Genomic DNA, 23228 nt, shown 5'->3' on the forward strand with positions numbered 1-23228 from the left:
AGGGGGAACCAGTGGATGTGGTGTATTTGGATTTCCAGAAGACATTCAATAAGGTGCCACATAAAAGGTTACTGCACAAGATGAAAGTTCACGGGATTAGGGGTAATATATTAGTATGGATAGAGGATTGGCTATCTAACAGAAAACAAGGGGTATGGAGAGAAAGCAGGAATGGGGTACTGAAGTTGCATGATCAGCCATGATCATATTGAATGGTGATGCAGGCTCGAAGGACCAAATGGCCTACTCCTGCACCTATTTTCTATGTTTCTAAAGAGTCGAGATAAATAGGTAATTTTCCGGTTGGCAAACAGTAACTAGTGGGGTGCCACAGGGATCGGTGCTGGGGCCTCAACTATTTACAATCTATTATGATTTGGATGAAGGGACCAAGTGTAATGTAGTCAAGTTTACTGATGATACAAAGGTGGGTGGGAAAGCAAGTTGTGAGGAGGACACAAAAAATCTGCAAAGGGATATAGATAGGCTAGGTGAGTGGGCCAAAATTTGGCAGATGGAATATAATTTGGGAAAGTGTGAGGTTATCCACTTTGGCAAAAAAAAATAAAAAAGCTTATTTTTTAAATGGAGAAAAATTACAAATTGCTGCAGTACAGAGTGCCCTGGGGGTCCTTGTGCATGAAACACAAAATGTTAGTATGCAGGTACAGCAAGTAATTAGGAATGTTGGCCTTTAAGGCAAGGGGGATGGAGTATAAAAGCAAAGAAGTCCTGCTACAATTGTACAGGGTATTGGTGAAGCCACACCTAGAGTACTGTGTACAGCTTTGGTCTCCTTATTTAAGGAAGGATATACTTGCATCGGAGGCTGTTCAGAGAAAAGGTTCACTCAGTTGATTCCTGAGATGAAGGGGTTGACTTATGAAGAAAGGTTGAGCAAGTTGGGCCTGTACTCGTTGGAGTTCAGACAATGAGATGTGATCTTATTGACACATATACGATAATGAGGGGACTCGACAAGGTAGATGCAGAGAGGATGTTTCTACTCATGGGGGAATCTAGAACTAGGGGGCATACTTTTAGAATAAGGGGCTGCCCATTTAAAACTGAGATGAGGGGGAATTTCTTCTCTCAGAGGGTTGTAAATCTGTGGAATTCTCTGCCCCAGAGAGCTGTGGAGGCTGGGTCATTGAATATATTTAAGGTGGAGAAAGACAGATGGGGAGCCGGCAGGAAAGTGGAGCTGAGCCCATGATCAGATCAGCCATCAGAATAGCGGAGCAGGCACGAGGGGCCAAATGGTCTATACTTGCTCCTAGTTCTTATGTTCTAGAAGTCTGAGCCATTTTGAGACCTGGATCTCATTTACATGCAGCCAGCGAGCTGCGGGCACCAAATGGATGCCCAGATGAAGCTCACTAGTTGTGGGATGCAGGAAATTGTCATGGGCTGGCAATAGGCCGGAGTTTGGTTTTTTTGGGCCCAGGACCAACACTCCTGCTCCTCCTGGCTTCACAAAAATAATAGTTAAAAAGAATGTTTGGCCTTTGACAGGCCAGTGCTTAGGCCACATAATCCCTGGTACAAATGGGAGGAATGTGCAGTGTACACAGTCCACCCATTTATACCTCAATAATTACTATCAGGTTCCTATGTATGTCATACCCAATCGGCATATGGGTAGCCTCCCACCTGAAACCGTTTTGAACACTATAGAATGGAACATAAATGTAAGTGTAAAATCATTGGATGACCGCTGTTTTTTAAGTACTTGACTGGCCAAACTGTACTGCAGCGCATGCACACTACAGAAATGTTTGTTAATGATATCACTTTGTCTTCCACAGGAGCAAAGGAAGAGAATCGTAAACTGCGTGTCTGTGCAGAGCATTTAAGAAAATACAATGACGTCTTGATGATTAATGATACTATAAGGATGATTGATGCATACAATTATCTCACAAGCTTCTATGAAGCCGAAAAAAGGAAAAAGATCACAGATGATGATGAGGATGTACCAAAGTCAAAATTGGATGATACTGATAGATTTCTTATTACTTTATTTAATGGTAATATACTTCTACATTGTAGTGTGCATTTTCAAGGCATTTCAAAGATTTATGTACAAAATAACTACATCTGGATTCATGTGCACACTCCCGGAATGAACATTTTTGAAATAGCTTTTTTATGTATAACTGCTGGCTTTGGAATGTAGAGGGAAATTTCACTATGGTCAAACCATAAAAGGGTTAAAAGGCGAATCACAACATTTCTTGGGTTACTTTCACACTTTTTATGCAATCTTGTCCCTTTTCTTCACTCACTTGTCCTGCCATATTTGTAAACAGCTTTCTCTAATGCCCCTTCTAGCCATGTATGAGGAAATGCCTAAGACCATCCAGGGCATGACTCTCCCCTTTAGCTTCCCTAACCATGCTGCTAGATGTCACAGCCCTTGCATAATTCCTCCCTGACCAACATGGTACAGATTGAGTGAATTCTCTTTCTGGATATATCTAAGCTACATACTTTCCTCAAGCAAGGGTTACATTAGAATCATAATGATACAGCACAGAAGGAGGCCATTTGGCTCATCATGCCTGTGCTGGCTCTTTATCGAGCTATCCAATTTATCCCACTCCCCATAGCCCTGGAAATGGGTAAATCGGTGTCCTCTGGTTACCGGCCCTTCTGCCGCTGGAAGCACTTCTCCTTATTTAGTCTATCAAAACCATTCATGATTTGGAGCACCTCAATCAAATCTCCTCTTAACCTCCTCTATTATAAGGAGAACAATCCCAACTTCTCCAGACTCTCCACATAACTGAAGTCCCTCCTCCCTGGTATCATTCCAATACATCTCTTCTGCGCCCTCTCCAAGGCTTTGACACCCTTGCTAAAGTGTGGTGCCTAGAATTGATCACAATACTCTAGCTGAGGCCTAACCAGTGTTTTATAAAGGTTTAGCATAACTTCCTTGCTTTTGTACTCTATTCCTCTGATAATTAAGCCAAGGATCCTAAATGCTTTTTTCACTGCCTTCTCAACTTGTTCTGCCACCTTCAAAGATCTGTGTGCATACACCACAGGTCTCTCTGTTCCTGCAGACCCCTTTAAAATTGTGCCATTTAGTTCATATTAACTCGCCTCATTCTTCCTACTAAACTTCGCACTTTTCCATATTAAATTTAATCTGCCATATGTCTGACTATTTCACCAGTCTATGTGCTCCTGAAGTATGTTACTATCCTCTTCATCATTTACTACAATTCTAAGATTTGCATCATCTGCAAACATTGAAATTACACGCTGTATACCCAAGTCTGGTCATTATTATATGTCAAAAACAGCAGTGGTCCTAACACCAACCCCTGGGGAACACCACTGTATACTTCCCTCCAGTCTGAAAAACAACCGTTCACCAATACTCTCTACTTACTGTCCCTTAGCTAATTTTGTCTCCATGCTGCCACTGTCCCTTTAATCTCATGGGCTTTAATTTTGATAACAAGTCTATTACGTGGTACATTGTCAAAACCTTTTGAAAGTCCATATACACAACATCAACCGGACTACCCTTATCAGCATTCTCCGTTACTTCAATCAAAGAGCTCGATAAAGTTGATTTACTCATTGAATTATATAAGATCATCCTGGGATAACTTTCACTCTGCATGTTTCCTTCTTGGCTCCATGTGAGTAAGGGCTGAATATTAACTCGGGTGCGGGGGTGCTGGATTGAGGTCAGGAAACCCGGAAGAACGGGTCTCCCTCGGGTCTTGCTAATTTTGAAGTGGAGAGGAAGATCGAGAGTCCTGAGCTGGGCAACATCGGGAAATCGGAGCGGGGGAGGACGATCTAGAGTCCTGAACAGGGAGAAGAGGATCAGGAGTCCTGAGCCGGGGGAGATCGGAGCAGGGGAGGAAGATTGGCAGTCCTGAGCCGAAGGAGGGCGGGCGGAGGGCAGAGGAAAATCGGGATTCCTGAGCTGGACAACATCGGGAAGATAGGAGGACGGGGTGACTGAAGTCCAGAAGCCACAAGGGAGATTGGAGGCCTCATGGAGGAGATCGGAAGGGTCGGGCGGGGAAGAGGAGGGGTGGTGGGCGGGGGGGTGCGTGATGAAGCAGGTAAGCTGGATCCAGGAGATAAGTGGAAAGGCACTTACCTCCTAGATCCAGCAGTCCCCACTTCCCTTTCGTGGCCGGGTTTCCCAAGGCCGTCCAGAGTTAAATTTTAAATGGTGGTTATATGTGAAACTCCTAGCCTCATTATAATATTTAAATTGCCAACCTGCATCCTACGGGCGTGTTGGCTGGACGCCGCCCATCCCACCTCCGTTAAAACCAGACGTTGACGGGTTGGGGTCAGGAATCAGATTTTTAACATTGCAACATCCCACTTGACCCTAATCTGCCCGTTTTTGGGGTTTAAATTCCACCCCTAATGTTTGGTCTCGACTTACCCCATATCCGTGATATTATTGTGATTGTTAACTCGGCCTCATATTGAGTCATGGGCAGAAATGCACTCTGCCACTCTGAAGTAATGCTTTTGTGCTACAGTGCACTACTTTCGTGAAATGATAGAAGGGATTTCAGAAAGGGTGATAGGGCAGTGAAAACACAATGAGCGAGAAATTTGTGGCCATAGCATCGCTCTGTAGCACCATTAAATGACACAAAAATGTCGGTCACCGCTCTTTCGCCAGCTGGTGGTGGGTCCCGCGGCAGCTGCCGTTTTCATCCCTACCTTTGCGCTGCCGGTAACTGGCAGCGCCATCCCAAACAAAATGGCGGTGTTGTAATGTCAATTGGTGTGCAACGCCAACATAACGTCACAAACGCGAACTTTGACCCCAACGCTGAATTCAGCGCTGGGTCCTAAACACACCCTGTTAACCTGACGTGGTGATGTCAACACTGCATTGGTCGTGCATTGAGCAGTGCGTGAGGCTAGTGGTAAAGTTGATAGGAGACAGCTTTTGAAGATGCATTCACAGACCTTAACCAGTGGTCTGAGGTCGTGAAGCTTCTTTGGGTACTTGAGCCAGGTGGCGGGGGTGACACTGCTGGCAGTGACAGCCTCGGTGTTGTACCCTCACATCGTTCTTTCTGGAGCACCTCCTCGCCCCTGTGAGTAGAGGGCCTGTCTTGCAGTGTTGACCCCATGCACAAAGCTGGAGTGCTGCGTGCGAGATCCTGGGTGCCCCTTCCCTGGCTTGCTGAGTCATTTGTACTGGTGCTGAGGCAGTTTTTCCATTTTTTGAGGTTAGAAAGATAATTCAGCTTTAAGAGCTGAATATTCACATTTGGGACTTTTTAAATGTTAAATATTTTTTTTAAAGGCAGAAAGGGCTGAACACTGCATTGTTTCACTGGATTTTAATTTGTATTACTTCAGAGTGCATGGATAGCTGCGCCTGTTCCGATGTTTCCCATGCAGATCCAGGCAGATGCCTCGGCCACCCACTAAACAGTGGCATTGATATTGCCGCAGGGTGGAAATGGAGCAAAAATTGACCCGCTCCATTTTAATTCTCGCTCCGCCCAGTTTCCACCAAGTTTAAATGCCCCCTATAATCTCTGGAAGCAGTTAATTTAATGAATGATAATACATTCTTCCATTTCATGTTGTAAGTCTGCAAAGCTACCTCCTAGTTAGTAGATTCAGTCAAGCCACGAGGATGGTTGATATGGTAATCAGAATTGTCACGTTGGTGTAGTAGATAACCAGTGCTTATCTGAGGTCATGGTTAAATTAAATTATTAGGTTAGAAAGAAGACACTTTGCTTTATGGCCAAGCCATTGTATACCCTGCTTAATAATGCTTGATGTCAACACATTGAAGGGTATATTTTATGAAATTCTGTGACTGATGCTGAGTTTCACCCACTTGGAGCATATTTCTGGAACTCAGGAGCAGAGGTTAGTGGCCTCTCAGGACATTTTTTTATTATTCTCTTTTTCAGAGAAACAAGCAAAGCTTCATATTCTCGCTGGGAAGCCTCAGTATGAAAACGGAAAACTGACAAAATTACGAACAACTATACTTCAGGAATTCACCAAAAAAAGAAACTCAAGAGGCATCATCTTTACAAAGACACGCCAAAATGCACATGCTCTGCAAGAATGGATAGAAGAGAATGAGAAATTTAAGGATGTTGGAATTAAGGCCCATTACTTAACTGGAGCTGGCAGTAACAGTCAGTACAAGCACATGACTCAGGTAAAATATAGATATAACATTGAATGTAAGAGATTTAGGACTGAGAGCAAAACAAGCTTTTTGCTCAGAGAGTTGTGAGGCTGCGAAATGCACTACGACAGTTAGTGATTGAAGCTCAGACCATGTCAACATTTAAGATCCCAAGGAAGAATGCAAAAGGCAGGAGGCAACAGAGCAGAGTAGCACTGGGGTAAGTGTAAACCACAAGGTGATAGGAAGGGACAATATGTATGAAGATAAAGGGGCTGCAGGAGGGGTCAAAACTAAAAATCATGTTTTAAAAACTAGTATTAACACACTCTACCGAAATGCACGCAGCATTCGAAATAAAGTAAATGAGTTAACAGCACAAATCATTACAAATGGGTATGATTTGGTGGCCATTACAGAAACGTGGTTGCAGGGTGGCCAAGACTGGGAATTAAACATACAGGGGTATCTGACAATTCGGAAAGATAGACAAGAAGGGAAAGGAGGTGGGGTAGCTCTGTTAATAAAGGATGATATCAGGGCAGTTGTGAGAGACGATATTGGCTCCAATGAACAAAATGTTGAATCATTATGGGTGGAGATTAGAGATAGTAAGGGGAAAAAGTCACTGGTGGGCGTAGTTTATAGGCCCCCAAATAATAACTTCATGGTGGGGCGGGCAATAATCAAGGGAATAATGGAGGCATGTGTAAAAGGAACGGCAGTAATCATTGCGGATTTTAACCTACATATCGATTGGTCAAATCAAATCGCACGGGGTAGCCTTGAGGAGGAATTCATAGAATGCATACGGGATTGTTTCTTAGAACAGTATGTTACAGAACCTACAAGGGAGCAAGCTATCTTAGATCTGGTTCTGTGCAATGAGACAGGAATAATAAACGATCTCCTAGTAAAAGATCCTCTCGGAATGAGTGATCACAGTATGGTTGAATTTGTAATACAGATTGAGGGTGAGGAAGTAGTGTCTCAAACGAGCGTACTATGCTTAAACAAAGGAGACTACAGTGGGATGAGGGCAGAGTTGGCTAAAGTAGACTGGGAACACAGACTAAACGGTGGCACAATTGAGGAACAGTGGAGGACTTTTAAGGAGCTCTTTCATAGTGCTCAACAAAAATATATTCCAGTGAAAAAGAAGGGCGGTAAGAGAAGGGATAACCAGCCGTGGATAACCAAGGAAATAAAGGAGAGTATCAAATTAAAAACCAATGCGTATAAGGTGGCCAAGGTTAGTGGGAAACTAGAAGATTGGGAAATTTTAAACGACAGCAAAGAATGACTAAGAAAGCGATAAAGAAAGGAAAGATAGATTCCGAAAGTAAAATTGCGCAAAACATAAAAACAGATAGTAAAAGCTTTTACCGATATATAAAACGGAAGAGAGTGACTAAAGTAAATGTTGGTCCCTTAGAAGATGAGAAGGGGGATTTAATAATGGGAAATGTGGAAATGGCTGAGACCTTAAACAATTATTTTGCTTCGGTCTTCACAGTGGAAGACACAAAAAACATACCAAAAATTGCTGGTCACGGGAATGTGGGAAGGGAGGACCTTGAGACAATCACTAGGGGGGTAGTGCTGGACAGGCTAATGGGACTGAAGGTAGACAAGTCCCCTGGTCCTGATGAAATGCATCCCAGGGTATTAAAAGAGATGGCGGAAGTTATAGCAGATGCATTCGTTAATAATCTGCCAAAATTCTCTGGACTCTGGGGAAGTACCAGCAGATTGGAAAGCAGCTAATGTAACGCCTCTGTTTAAAAAAGGGGGCAGACAAAAGGCAGGTAACTATAGGCCGGTTAGTTTAACATCTGTAGTGGGGAAAATGCTTGAAGCTATCATTAAGGAAGAAATAGCAGGACATCTAGATAGGAATAGTGCAATCAAGCAGACGCAACATGGATTCATGAAGGGGAAATCATGTTTAACTAATTTACTGGAATTCTTTGAGGATATAACGAGCATGGTGGATAGAGGTGTACCGATCGATGTGGTGTATTTAGATTTCCAAAAGGCATTCGATAAGGTGCCACACAAAAGGTTACTGCAGAAGATAAAGGTACGCGGAGTCAGAGGAAATGTATTTGCATGGATCGAGAATTGGCTGGCTAACAGAAAGCAGGGAGTCGGGATAAATGGATCCTTTTTGGGTTGGAAATCGGTGGTTAGTGGTGTGCCACAGGGATTGGTGCTGGGACCACAACTGTTTACAATATACATAGATGACCTGGAAGAGGGGACGGAGTGAAGTGTAACAAAATTTGCAGATGACACAAAGATTAGTGGGAAAGCGAATTGTGTGGAGGACACAGAGAAGCTGCAAAGAGATTTAAGATTAAGCGAATGGGCTAAGGTTTGGCAGATGGAATACAATGTCGGAAAATGTGAGGTCATCCAACTTGGGAAAAAAAAACAGTAAAAGGGAATATTATTTGAATGGGGAGGAATTACAACATGCTGCGGTGCAGAGGGACCTGGGGGGTCCTTGTGCATGAATCCCAAAATGTTAGTTTGCAGGTGCAGCAGGTAATCAGGAAGACGAATGGAATGTTGGCCTTCATTGCGAGAGGGATGGAGTACAAAAGCAGGGAGGTCCTGCTGCAACTGTATAGGGTATTGGTGAGGCCGCACCTGGAGTACTGCGTGCAGTTTTGGTCACCTTACTTAAGGAAGGATATACTTGCTTTGGAGGGGGTACAGAGACGATTCATTAGACTGATTCTGGAGATGAGGGGGTTACCTTATGATGATAGATTGAGTAGACTGGGTCTTTACTCGTTGGAGTTCAGAAGGATGAGGGGTGATCTTATAGAAACATTTAAAATAATGAAAGAGATAGACAAGATAGAGGCAGAGAGACTGTTTCCACTAGTCGGGGAGACTAGAACTAGGGGGCACAGCCTCCATATACGGGGGAGCCAATTTAAAACCGAGTTGAGAAGGAATTTCTTCTCTCAGAGGACTGTGAATCTGTGGAATTATCTGCCCAAGGAAGCAGTTAAGGCTAGCTCATTGAATGTATTCAAATCACAGATCGATAGATTTTTAACCAATAAGGGAATTAAGGGTTTCAGGGAGCGGGCGGGTAAGTGGAGCTGAGTCCACGGCCAGATCAGCCATGATCTTGTTGAATGGCGGAGCAGGCTCGAGGGGCTAGATGGCCTACTCCTGTTCCTAATTCTTATGTTCTTATAATAGGTTAGCTGGTGGAATAAAGGGATATGGGAACAGACAGGCACAGAGTTCGGTGATTCTGCTAAACAGAGTGACTTGCTAAACAGAGTGGCAACAGGAATTTGGTGCAGAGGGGAAAGGAGATGCTAAGTACTTTAAGCCAAGAGGCAAAAGTAAATATATAAATAATCAGATTAATTAATTAGATTGAAGGGGATAAAATTAAAGTAACTTAAGTAGAGGATACCAACATCAAAGGGATCCAAATTGCAAATAAAAATTGTGTATACATAAATAATTGAATAATAAATAGGAGTAAGGGGATGCTAAACTAAAAACATATATCTATATAACACACGGAGTGACTGCTGCCAACGAACCGGAAGCTGCGCAGAAGCATTCTGCGAGAAGCACACTTGCCGAGACAACAAAACTCTCACAAGCTGACAACATCCGAATATCACATTCAAGTCATATTTCCTTGTTAAATTGTACTGAAAGTTTTAGCAGTTCATTCTGATGAATTAATCACACCGCTGCCACTTTTCTTGCGTTCCTTTTCCGCCCTCCCTCTCGTTTTCATCCCCAGTCTCTTTGTCCAGCGCTCCTTTCTCTAATAAACAAAAAACGACTGGAACTGCGCATGCACAACTACTTTATGTCGTTGGCAGCAATTGCATCCTAGAACATAAGAAATAGGAGCAGGAGTAGGCCATTCAACCCCTCGAGCCTGCTCCGCCATTCAATAATTCAAGATTCTGAAGGGGATTGACAGGGTAGATGCTGAGAGGTTGTTTCCCCTGGCTGAGTGTCTAAGACTAGGGGGCATTGTCTCAGGATAAGGAGTAGGCCATTTAAGACAGAGATGAGGAGGAATTTCTTCACTCAGAGGGTTGTGAATCTTTTCAATTCTCTGCCCCAGAGGGCTGTGGATGCTGAGTCTCTGAATATATTCAAGGCTGATTTACATAGATTTTTGGAGTCTAAGGGAATCAGGGGATATGGAGATCGGGTGGGAAAGTGGAGTTGAGGTCGATGATCAGCCATGATCTTATTGAATGGCGGAGCAGGCTCAAGGAGCCGTATGGCCTACTCCTGCTCCTATTTCTTATGTTCTTATAAGATCATGGCTGAACTTCCACCTCAACTACACTTTCCTGCACTATACCCAAATTCCTTCATAGAATCATAGAAGTTTACAGCACGGAAGGAGGCCACTTCGGCCCATCGTGTCCATGCCAGCCAACAAGAGGCTATCCAACCCAATCCCATTTTCCAGCTCTAGGTCCGTTATCCTGTAGGTTACGGCACTTCACGTGCACATCCAAGTACTTTTTAAATGTGGTGAGGGTTTCTGCCTCTACCACCATTTCAGGCAGCGAGTTCCAGACCCCTACAACCCTCTGCGTGAAGAGATTTCCCCTCAAATCCCCTCTAAACCTTCTACCAATTACTTTAAATTTATGCTCCCTGGTTGTTAACCCCTCTGCTGAGGGAAATAAGCCCTTTCTATCTACTATATCTAGGCCCATTTTATACACCCCAATGAGGTCTCCCCTCAGCCTCTTCTGTTCCAATGAAAACAAATCCAGCCTATCTAATCTGTCCTCACAGCTTAGATTCTCCTCTCCCGGCAACATCCTTGTAAATCTCCTCTGTACCCTCTCCAGTGCAATCACGTCCTGTAATGCGGTGACCAGAACTGAGCTGTAGCTTAACTAGTGTTTTATACAGTTCAACAGAACCTCCCTGCTCTTGTATTCTGTGCCTCAGCTAATAAAGGCAAGCATTCCGTATGCCTTCTTAACCACCTTATCCCCCTGGCCTGCTACGTTCAGGGATCTGTAGACATGCACTCTAAGGTCCCTTTGTTCCTTGACACTTCTCAGTATCCTATCATTTAATGTGTATTTCCTGTCCTTGTTAGCCCTCCCCAAATGCATTACCTCACATTTCTCTGGATTAAATTCCATTTGTCACTGTTCTGCAAACCTGACAAGTTGATTGAAATCTTCCTGCAGTCTGCAGCTTTCTTCTTCATTGTCAACCACAGCTTATTTTAGTATCATCTGCAAACTTCTTAATCATAACTCCTATATTCAAGTCTAGATCATTGACATATATCACAAAAAGCATATCCCTTGATAAAACTAGATAAACTTAAAAAACAGCTGAGACCCATTGCCTGCAATTCCTGTGCCATGTGGGAACTCCAGGACGCTTCATGTGTCCTGGATAACCAAGCATGCAGGAAATGTCTCCAGTTGCTCGAACTTGGGCTTGGGATTTCTGAGCTTGAGGAGCAAGGGAGTCACTACAGGGCACACTGGAGACTGAGGAGGACAGTAACAGACTTCAGGAGGACATAGACAGACTGGTGAAATGGGCAGACACGTGGCACATGAAATTTAATGCAGAGAAGTGTAAAGTGATACATTTTGGTAGGAAGAATGAAGGGAGGCAATATGAACTAAAGGGTGCAATTTTAAAGGGGGTGCAGGAACAGAGAGACCTTGGGGTTTATGTACTCAGATCATTGAAGGTGGCAGGACAAGTCGAGAAGGCAGTTAAAAAGCAAATGGGATTCTTGGCTTTATTAATAGATGCATAGAGTGCAAAAGCAATGAAATTATGCTAAACCTTTATAAAATACTGGTTACACATAAGGTGCAGTATTGTGTTCAATTCTAGGCACCACACTTTAGGAAGGATGTCAAGGCCTAGGAGAGGCTGCAGAGGAGATTTACTAGAATGGTACCAGGGATGAGGGACTCAATGGCGAGACTGGAGAAGCTGGGATTGTTCTCCTCAGAGCAGAGAAGGTTAAGTGGATAAATGTGTTCAAAATCATTGACAGCAAGTCGAAATTGTTTATATCGGCAGAAGGGGCAGTAAACAGTTGGCACAGATTTAAGCTGATTGGCAAAAGAAGCAGAGGCGACATGAGGAAACATTTTTTTACACAGCGAGATATTGTGACCTGGATTGTACTGCCTTGATAGGGTGGTGGTAGCAGATTCACTCATAACTTTCAAAAGGAAATTGGATATATATTTGAAGGTAAAAATAATTACAGGGCTATGGGGACAGGGCAGGGGCGTGGACTAATTGGAAAGCTCCACCAAAGAGCTGGCAGAGGCACAATGGGCTGAATGGCCTCCTTCTGTGCTGTATCATTCTATGATTCTACAATTAGAACTACTGCTTGTGTGGAGGTTAAACAGACTGGTTGTGCCGAAAAACTTGTTTCCATATTGCAGTTCTATGTAATAACTGAATAATTCAGAGTAGTATCTTGTCTTCCACATATCATATTTCTAATCCATTTGTAAAAGAATATTTTCAAATAATTCTTAAGGCCTTTATGTAACATAGTTTCTGACAGAGATTTGGTATTCAAAGTTACCAGATATGTTTCAGTAAGCCTCGAACCCTATAGCTGGCTTGTCCTTCCACTTGGAAACTCATGCCACAAAAGAAAGTAAGCCATTAGCTGTCTCAGTTAGTTCAAGTTTTGGACCCACAGAACAGATTCCTTAAATGGTAGATCTGTACACTGTGCACCAGTTGCTGGGTAGCCATGAAGAATTTGCTTGGATCAAATCTATAGATTCCTCTAACGTTGTAATATTCGTACCTCATACCATTTAATTAACCACACCTGGGTCTACTTTACAAGATATATTGAACAATAGTAATTTATAAGTTTTTGGAAGTGTGGAAGGTGACTGGGCGTATTCAATATTCAGTGTGCTGAGAAAGCAAAAAAAATAAATTAAGGAATGTGTTGCACTTAGGTCAAGGTTGTATATTTGGACTTTACAGCTAGATTAGAAATTCTGTATGATGGAAACCAGTTTAGAACATAGCAACTGGAAAACATTAATTTGGTGTAAATTGTGCTTAGAGTTATGCATGTGAAAACTTCTCTGGTTTTGAAACCATAGCTAGAGATTGCCATAGCTCAAGGCAGAGCATTCTACATTAGTCACTATTTTTACTTTTGAAAAACAGAATCTCAACAAAGTATTAGTGTACTCCCTGTTCCACTTCCTTATTTCTCTGTCTGTTTATTGCATTCCATGATATTAATTACAGGAGGAGATACTGATTGTAATCTCTGAGCAAATCTATTACATGTCTGGTCTCAGGTAAACTTTCTCAGCATGCATTTTGTCATAGGCACCCTGCTATAAACAGGAATCCTAACCCAAAATATGTGCCAAATTAATCTTCAATTTTCAGGTTAAAATAATTACATACACTTGTGTGGCTGTGAATGAAAATCTGTATAGCATTGGAATTATATATTTTTTAAATAATTTAGATTTTCAGAGCTTAAAAATCACCGAATAACCATTGTTTATCAGCATGGCTTTACTTTTATGTGAAGGACATTGGAGGTTTGGACTTGGAAACTAATTGTACACTGTGTTATCAAAGTCAAAAACCTTGACCTGACCTTTAAATTCCAGAAACTGAATTGCTATTCCTGAAGATTATTCATCTACTGTTGTGTTTTTCTCTGGCATGCCTTAAACTTGTAAATAAATATTCTTGTGTAACAACAGACTAGAATTCCATGTAAAGTAAGGGAGAAAATTGAGACTTTTAGAACTTAACATAAAATTGGTTTCTCCTTACTTCAGAATTGCATAAAAATGAAAACCATAGCTTAATGAATTAACAAATTCAAAACAAAAAGCTCTTTTCTATTTCAATATCTCAATATTTTAACCAGCCATTAATTTAATCGTCAGCCTCTAAATCAATACCAGATGTAGGGGATCATGAATTTGTTGAATCTCAAGAGTACCAACTTCCCAATGATAATTCTGATTATAGATTTTATAGATGGGTATAAACCTAAGTTTTAATCATACGTTAATGCAGTCTATTTCTGAATTTTTAATCTATTTTTATACTTTAAATAGAATGAACAAATGGAGGTGCTCAGTAAATTCCGTGATGGCGAAATAAACCTACTGATTGCAACCACTGTAGCAGAAGAAGGTCTGGATATAAAAGAATGTAATTTTGTAATCCGTTATGGTCTAGTCACCAATGAGATTGCCATGGTCCAAGTAAGTTCATTTAATGTACAAATTGTTTGCTTAAACGCTCATGTTTCATATCAGATAGATATTTTTGGTAAGATGTTAATAGATGTAATCATCACTAAGAGCCAAATAAATGGGTAAACTGATTGATGTATTAGGCTAGTCACTGGCATTTTACCACTGGGACCTGGAAGGATTCTCTCTGAAAAGAGAGTTCCTGGGGGGCATGCATCTGTATCTGTTTTTAATTCAGCATTAATTGGCAATCACACTCAGAAAGGCTGGGTGGCAAATTGAAAATAATGGCACACTGGTGCAGTAAGAAGGGATGTTCTTGTGGGGTTGGGGCTGAGGCAGATTACGAGGGGCTTTACTGTACAGCTTGCTGCCAAATCCAAAATGGGATTGCTTCATTTGATGCCGAAAATAGGAAGAGTTCCATTTCCCAGTACTAACATCCCTCAACTCAATGAACACAATAATTAAATAAAGAAAAAACTGAATAGCTGTAATCTTCATTGAAAACTATTAAAAACTATGGGCAATATTTTCTTCTTCTTGAGCAGTCCCTCGGAGTCGAGGATGACTTGCTTCCGCACTAACATGAGTTCTCAGGTGAACGATGAGTCCAACGCAGGACCTACAGTCTCTTGTCACAGGCGGGGCAGCCAGTAGTTGGAAGGATGGGTGGGTGGGGTGCTTGGGTTGTCGTATGCTCCTTCCACTGTTTGCGCTTGGCTTCCACGTGCTCCCGGCAAAAAAACTCGAGGTGTTCGGCGCCTTCCCGGATGCTTCTCCTCCATTTTGACCGGTCTTGGGCCAGGGATTCCCAGGTGTTGGTGAGGATGTTGCACGTTCAAGAAGGCTTTGAGGGTGTCCTTGAAGTGTTTCCTCTGCTCACCTGGGGCTCGTTTGCCATGTCGTAACTCTGAGTAGAACACTTGTTTTGGGAGTCTAGTATCGGGCATGCGGACAATGTGTCCCGTCCATCGGAGCTGATCGAGCGTGGTCAGTGCTTCGATGCTGGGGATGTTGGCCTGAGCAAGAATACCGACGTTGGTGCTCCTATCCTGCCAATGGATTTGCAGGATCTTGCGGAGGCAACATTGATGGTACTTCTCCAGTACTTTGAGGTGCCTGCTGTATATAGTCCATGTCTCTGAAACTTATAGGAGTGCGGGTATCACTACGGCTCTGTAGACCATGAGCTTAGTGCCAGGTTTGAGGTCCTGGTCTTCAAACATTCTTCCTCCAGCAACCAAAGACTACACTGGCACACTGAAGGTGATGTTGGACTTCGTCGTCCATGTCTGCCCTTGTTGACAGCAGGCTCCCGAGGTATGAAAAATGGTCCACATTGTCCAAGGCCTCGTCGTGGATCTTGATAATCGGGTGGGCGGTACTGTGTGGCGGGGACAGGTTGGTAGAGAACCTTTGTCTCACAGATGTTTAGTGTAAGGCCCATACTCTCGTACGCTTCGACGAAGGTGTTAACAATGGTTTGGAGTTCGACCTCCGAGTGTGCGCAAATGCAAGCGTCGTCTGCATATTGTAATTCAGTGGCAGGATGGGATGACCTTGGATTTGGACTGGAGGCAACGGAGGTTGAACAGTTTCCCATTTGTTCTATAGATTAGCTCCACTCCAGCAGGGAGCTTATTGAGGGCACGGCCTTGATTGACCCCAGTCCGCACGTGTATTGGGTCTGTGGTGGATCCGTTGGTCAGGGTCACAGCTTGCATGTCATCGTGAAGCAGGTGGAGGATCGTGACAAACTTTTAAGGGCAGCCGAATTTGAGGAGGACTCTCCATAACCCCCCGGTTGACAGTATCGAAGGCCATTGTGATGTCAAAGAAGAACATGTACAGAGGCTGGTGCTGATCCCTGCATTTTTCTTGAATTTGACACACGGTGAAGATCATGTCCATTGTGCCCCTTAGTGGGTGGAATCCGCATTGCGACTCTGGAAGGAGCTCTTCAGCCACTGGGAGAAGGCAATTGAGGAGGATTCTTGCGCTGACTTTCCCTGCGGCACACAGCAGGGAAACTCCTCTGTAATTACCACAATCGGACTTGCCACCTTTCTTGAAGATGGTCATGATTACAGCGTCTCTGAGATCCCCTGGCTTGCTCTCCTTTTTCCAAATAAGATAAATGAGTTCATGTATTCACGCCAATAGTGCTTCTCCGCCATGCTTTAGTGCTTCGGTGGGGATTCCATCTGCTCCTGAGGCCTTGTTGTTCTTCAGTTGTCGGATGGCCTTTTCAACCTCATGCCAGGCTGGGGTTGTGCTGAGGTGGTGGTGGGTAGCATGCTGCGAGATGGAGTCGAGGACACTCGCGTCGAAGAGAGAGTCACGTTTAAGGAGATCTTCAAAGTGCTCCTTCCAGTGGGCAATGACTGCCTCTCTGTTCTTGATGAATACCTTGCGGCTTATCAACTCCTGGATCTCCTGGTCATTCACTTCGAACCAGTTCTTGGCCCTCAGTGGGGTAGGACCATGGGTGCTTGGGCCGCAGGTGTTCTTGACTGCGCTAAAGAATCCACACACTTCGTGGTTGTCGGCTAGTTGCTGGATCTCCTGTGCTTTTTCCATCCACCATCTGTTCTTTAGGTCACGAGTTTTATGTTGGACATCGGCCGTCAGACGTCTACCGGCCTCATGGCAACACTCTCGCTCCAAGCACTGGCATCTGCTAGACTACGTCATCGTCTGAGCGAGGGACCGCAAGGACATCCGCATCACCCGCGCCATGACAGGAACTGATGACTGCCGGACTGACCACCGCCTCTGTCATCTCCATCAATGTAGCCCCAAAACAGCGGTGGCAACAGAAACGATGCCACAGGAAAATCAGCGCTGGAGCACTCAAAGACCATGCTAAGAAAGCCCTATTCAGCCAGTGCCTCGCAACCAACCTGACGATTTCCTGTGAACCAGAGAAGCAGAATGTCCACAGTGCCTGGTCTGTACACAAGGCCTCCATAATTAGCACCTGTGAAGTGATGCTTGGTCACTTCACCAGGAAACATCAAGACTGGTTCGACGAGAACGACCAGGAGATCCAGGAGCTGATAAGCCGCAAGCGCAAGGCATTCTTGAACTGGAAACAGCAACACAGCTCGAGAGCAAGAAAGCAGCTCTATAGATGTCTATGCGCCATATATAGTTTCTAGCATCTACATTATTGCTCACTTCGACACAATTCAATAAAATAGTTACACAAGTAATGTACTTTTGTAACTAATTTCTTAAATTGTGTTGAAGTGAACAATAATGTAGGTGCTGGAAACCATATATTACCCAGCCAGATATTTCAAATATTAGACCATGGTTTGTCCTTCCTTGTCTTCCTTGACCTCTGTGCACTTTAACACAGCTAACCACACCATCCTCCTCTATTCCTCTCCTACATCATTCAGCTTCAGAGCCTGCCTTTGCAAAGTTCCATTCTTACCTGTCACAATGTAGCCAGTGCATCTCCAGCAATAGCTCCTCTTCCCACCTCTTCATTGTCACCTCTGGAGTTTCCCAAGAATCTGTCCTTGTTCCCCTCCTCATCCTCAATTACATGCTGCCCTTCAGTGACATTATTAGCAGGCATGGGGTGAGCTTGTTCATCTATACTGAAAACAGGCAGATCTTACTGCCTTGATCCCTCAACTGTCTTCCTGTTGTTTGACTGCATTCCAGTCTTGGAAGAGTCACAGCTTCCTCCAGCTCAATGTTGAGAAAACCAAAGCTGTTGGCTTTGATCCCTGACACAAATTTTGCTCCTTCGCCACCAAATTCATTCCGCTTCCCAACCATTGTTTAAGGCTCAATTGCAACCTTGGCATCGCTTTGGCCCTGAACTCCGTTTCAGGACCCAGATCCTTTCCACCACAAGACTGCTTACTTCCATCTCCGCAACATTTTCAACCTCAGGCCCTTCTGTGCTGAAACCCTCAGCCATACCTTTTTTACCTCCATATCCAAAAAATGCTCTCCTTGTTTCCCCTATCCTCCATAAAGGTTGTGGCACAAATCCTGACCCACACCAAGTCCCATTATCACTGTCCTGATTAACCTATTTTGGCTCTACAACCCACATGATCTTTTAAACTTTCCAATGCCTCACCCCACCCCAACCTTGCTCTACAATCCCTCCCAGCCATGTCTCCATTCCTCCCACTCCATCCCTCACACTGGCCCATAAACCAAGTCCCATACAGAGAGGCACAACCACCAACCTGCTCCCCACAACTCTGAGTTTCATTCTTCCACAAAGTAAAGAACAAAAGAAACTCCTTGAAAAGCAGTGGGAAACCCATTCAGAAAAAGTTATTCGAGGCCTCTTTGCTCAGTTTCCTGGGAATGCCTGTCAGTTGTCTGCACTACACAGGTTCGATGATATTTCCTACTATAGCTTGAACTTGAGAATTATTTTAAGAAATAGAAACAGTGGGGTAGATTTTGACTTTTGAGCAGCTAACCGATGAAGTACGCTGGTTTGCTACCCATTCTGGAGGCAAAGTGGTCTCCATGATTTGAATTTGGCAGGCGAGTTGCAGGGCACCGAACAGGCATCCTGACGCAGTTTGTCAGTTTGAGGACTGCAAATCGGGTCGGAGCTGCCACTAGCGAGGTAAGTTGTGGAATGGGGTTCACTGAGGGTGGGGGTCCCGGGGCGGTAGAGGCCCAGATTATTTTTGCAGGCTCCAACCAATTCCTACCTAACATGACAATTGGGCTCCTATTTCTGTCACAGGACCTCAATTTCCATGTTAAAAATGGTCTTATCGCCTGAAACAGGCAGGCGCTTTGGACAAACCTTTTTAAAATGAAGCCGACAGATTGCCAGTGTTAACGGGATGGGAATGCTACCGACCCCATGTTGAGGCGTTACCGCCCCATTAATGTCCGATGAGGGCAGTCAGAATTGAAACAGTATGCTTAGTTCCTCACTAAAATGTGGTTTTGATTCTATAAAGTAACTTGTTATTCATGTAGATTCATTGTAGAATGTAAATACTAAGGCTTGTGTCAGAGTAATGCTCAGTGCAACTTTTCTGTTCATAGAAATGCATAATTTTAGGATGTTTCACTGAGAGTATTCAAAAGCATACGTTCATTCTGCCGTGACTAATGTTCAATTGCAGGCTCGTGGCAGGGCTCGATCGGATGATAGCACCTATGCTTTAGTAGCAAACGAGGGATCAGGAGTTCTTGAACGTGAGCATGTGAATGTCTTCCGTGAGACAATGATGTACAATGCAATCCAAAAAGTGCAGGAAATGCCAGAAGTGGAATACAAGAAGCAGGTAACACAGAAGAAATAATCCACAGAAAAGTTCTTCATTTTCTAAATATAAATGATCTTTTTTAGATTTGAATCCCCTCCCCAAATTTGCCTTGATCAGTGAAATCTGCTGCTTAATTCAGAAAGCATATTTTTAAAAAGATGGTCCATAAGCAGTGACCAAATTATATGTAGTAAGTTATGTCCCAGTAAGAACAATGGGTTGAATTTCCATAGGAGTTCGCCCAGTCATCTGCTGTAACTGGCAGAAGGTCTGGAAGCCCCGGATAAAAGGCTTTTACTCCATTTCTCCACAGTTTCCATGGAAATTCAACCGCAGTGTTTTAAATAGTGTATTTAAATCATTTTGTAGGAATGCTTATAGTTACACTTTACTTCTGCTAAATCAGAGTTGTTTCCTTTGCTTGAAAAAATACAGAATTATCCAATAGTTGTAATTTGCCACATTTAATGAAAAGCAACACAGCAAAACACTACAGGATGAACATAAAATGACATAACACATCAAAGCAACTGTTGAAAAGCAGGCGATTGAAATTCAGTTAATTCGTAAAATACTCAATGATTGTGGTTTGTGGTTTGCTTCCTCTGAGCTACTTCCTCAACAGTCCAACAGAATTGGATGCCATGGCCATTGTGAAATCTGTTTCCTCTACCTACATCTGCTTACTCAATTCACTTGCTTGGGCTTCTTCCTCCCACTAGCAGCAACATCCTCAACTGTCATGGCAATCAGCAATCAGCACCTATAAAGGATTCACACCTCAGTGGTGGCACTCTCACCTCTGAGTCAGAAGGTTGTAGTTCAAGTCCCAATGCAGACTTGAGCAAAGCATCTAGCCTGACATTTCAGTGCCGTACTAAGGGGGAGGAACTGTTGATCAATATTTATCCCTCAATCAATATCACTTAAACACATTTTCTGGTAATGTATCTTATTGCTGTTTATGGCAGCTGCTGTGTTTTCCTACATTACAACAGTGCCTACACTTCAGAAGTAATTAATTGTCCATAAAGTGCTTTGGGATGGACTGAGGTCGTGAAAAGTACTATATAAATGCATGTTATTTCTTTTCTTTCGTGTCTTCTGGCTGTCACAAGAGAGAATGCATGTGCTGAAAGATGTCAGCCATCAATGCCTGTGTAGAATCCGCTACAGTAGCTGATGCAGCTGCTTCTGTAGGACGAATATGCATTAGCAGTTGACAATGGAATCTGCTTTTAGACACTGGCACTTCCCATGAGCTGCACAGTTGTCGATTATCAAGATGACTTTTCTGCTTTGTGGTGCCATGCTTTGGACAAAATGATAGACATTATCAAAAATAACAGCAGTCATCTCTGCCTTTCATAGTTTTTGTAGATTACAGGCAGAGTAGCAAAACCACAAAAATGTCAGGGAATTCCCAATCACCAACAGCTTTCTGTTTTTTCCCCAGTCTGACAGCACAAACCATGATAATAATTTGCTGCTTAGCTTTTTTTCCACCTGGACATTTTTCAATTATGTTACCTGGCATTCTGCTTCGGTGCTGTTTGTTTTAAAACAAGGCTAATTTCATCAATATTAAAGGTGTCATTGGGCTGAAAAATAAGATAACATTTCAGGAATTTTAGCATGCACTGAATTGTTGCTGCTTTTTGCAGGAACATAATATTCCTCTCGGTGTGTAAGTGAAGTTGATTACATGATGGTCCTGAAGTGGCTGATCCATGATGTAACAACAGGGTCAATTCCAAATTATACAGTGATTTTCTTTGCCTTTTCCATCAAGCTGAAGTCACAATACCCAGGAACATTAGTTGCTCTCACATGCTTGAATCAGCTGGAAATCAAATTAAACATCAAATTTAACTGCTCAAGACCCATTTGGGGTTAGAATTCAAACTTGAATTAATCAATAATTCGAATTAAGCAACTTCAGTTTAAGAGGAGTAGATTGTAAACTACATTTATATGTAAACTGAAAAACAGAGGGCTGTTTGATAGCCATATAACTCCTACTTTCTTTTCCAATGGTCAGATAGAAGAAAGGCAGTTGCAGAACATAATGGAACACAGAATGAAGAAGAAGAAAAATTTGGCAAAAAGAATAAAAAGTGATCCCTCTAAAGTAACTTTTCGCTGCAATACCTGCAGTAAACTTGCCTGCTCAGGAAAAGATGTTCAAGTAATTGAAAACATGCACCATGTCAACGTCACAGATGAATTCAAGTAAGAATTCATAAAACTTTTGCAAATTTATCATCCAGTGCATAAAATCTTGAATTTTACTTACTGTGGTTATGTTTTCAAACCTGTTCCAAACATCTGAAATAAAAGCAAAATCCTGGAACTACAAAGCCTCCGGAAAGAGAAAGAAACAGGTTCTGATGTGTTGTAATTATACCCTTCATTTGTTATTATTTCTGATGAAGGGTACAACCATAAAAAAGCCAGTCTTCTCTTCACACAGGTTGACTGACCTGCTTTGTATTTCCAGTATTTTCTGTTTTTTTAGATTTCTGAATTTGTGAATTGTGGTATTAGAGTTACAGGTTTTGAAATTTATTTCAATGTCGATGAATTTGTTCGGCACCAACGCCAATCAAGCTATCATCACATTGTGCTATGATTAAACCGATATTTTGTAGGATGGATTTTTATGAATTTTTATTATCCGCATCATCACTAAGACCGCCTGTTTCCACCTCCATAACATCCACCTTTGCCTCAGCTCATCTGCTGCTGAAATCCTAATCCATGCCTTTGTTACCTCTAAACTTGACTATTCCAATGCTCTCCTGGCCGGTCTCCCACATTCTACCCTCCGTAAACTTGAAGTCATCCAAAACTCTGCTGCCCGTGTCCTAACATGCACCAAGTCCTGGTCACCCATCACCCCTGTGCTCGCTGATCTACATTGGCTCCCAGTTAAGCAACGATTCAATTTTTAAATTCTCATGCCCCACCCCTCCTTATCTGTGTAACCTCCTGCAGCCCTACAACCCTCCAAGATATATGTGCTCCTCCAACTCTAGCCTCTTGAGCAACCCTTATTTTAATCGCTCCACCCATTGGCAGCCATGCCTTCAGCTTCCAAGGCCATAAGCACTGGAATTCCCTCCCTAAACCACTCCACCTCTCTACCTCTCTTTCCTTCTTTAAGATGCTCCTTAAAACCTATCTCTATGACCAATGGTCATCTGCCCTACTATCTCCTTATGTGGCTCAGTGTCAAATTTTGTTTGATAACGCTCCTGTGACACATCTTGGGATTTTACAATGTTAAATACATTGCTATATAAATACAAGTTGTTGCTGTTGAATTTTAATTATCCACGTTTCATTACAGAGATTTGTATGGTGTACGAGAAAATAAAGCCTTACAAGAGAAATGTCTTGATTACCAAACAAATCAAGAGATACACTGCAAGAACTGTGGCCAGGTAAATTGAGATTTTATTTAATTTGTAACTGACTCAATTGTTACATAATTAGTCGTCATGCAAAGGCTAACTT

General features: G+C 42.9%; 1 protein-coding gene across 1 annotated transcript in view; it reads left to right on the forward strand.

Moving 5' to 3' along the window:
- Positions 1-23228, forward strand: part of ifih1 (interferon induced with helicase C domain 1) — a 189647-nt gene that overhangs the window by 165675 nt on the left and 744 nt on the right. Inside the window, exons 10-15 of the mRNA XM_070875538.1 lie at positions 1809-2030; positions 5937-6193; positions 14296-14445; positions 19566-19727; positions 21751-21941; positions 23062-23155. Of these exons, the coding sequence (XP_070731639.1) occupies positions 1809-2030; positions 5937-6193; positions 14296-14445; positions 19566-19727; positions 21751-21941; positions 23062-23155 (1076 nt within the window). The remainder of the gene's footprint in view (positions 1-1808; positions 2031-5936; positions 6194-14295; positions 14446-19565; positions 19728-21750; positions 21942-23061; positions 23156-23228) is intronic.

This window comes from Pristiophorus japonicus, chromosome 3 (genome assembly GCF_044704955.1).
Source record: "Pristiophorus japonicus isolate sPriJap1 chromosome 3, sPriJap1.hap1, whole genome shotgun sequence".
In the NCBI taxonomy this organism is placed as follows: Eukaryota; Metazoa; Chordata; class Chondrichthyes; family Pristiophoridae; genus Pristiophorus; species Pristiophorus japonicus.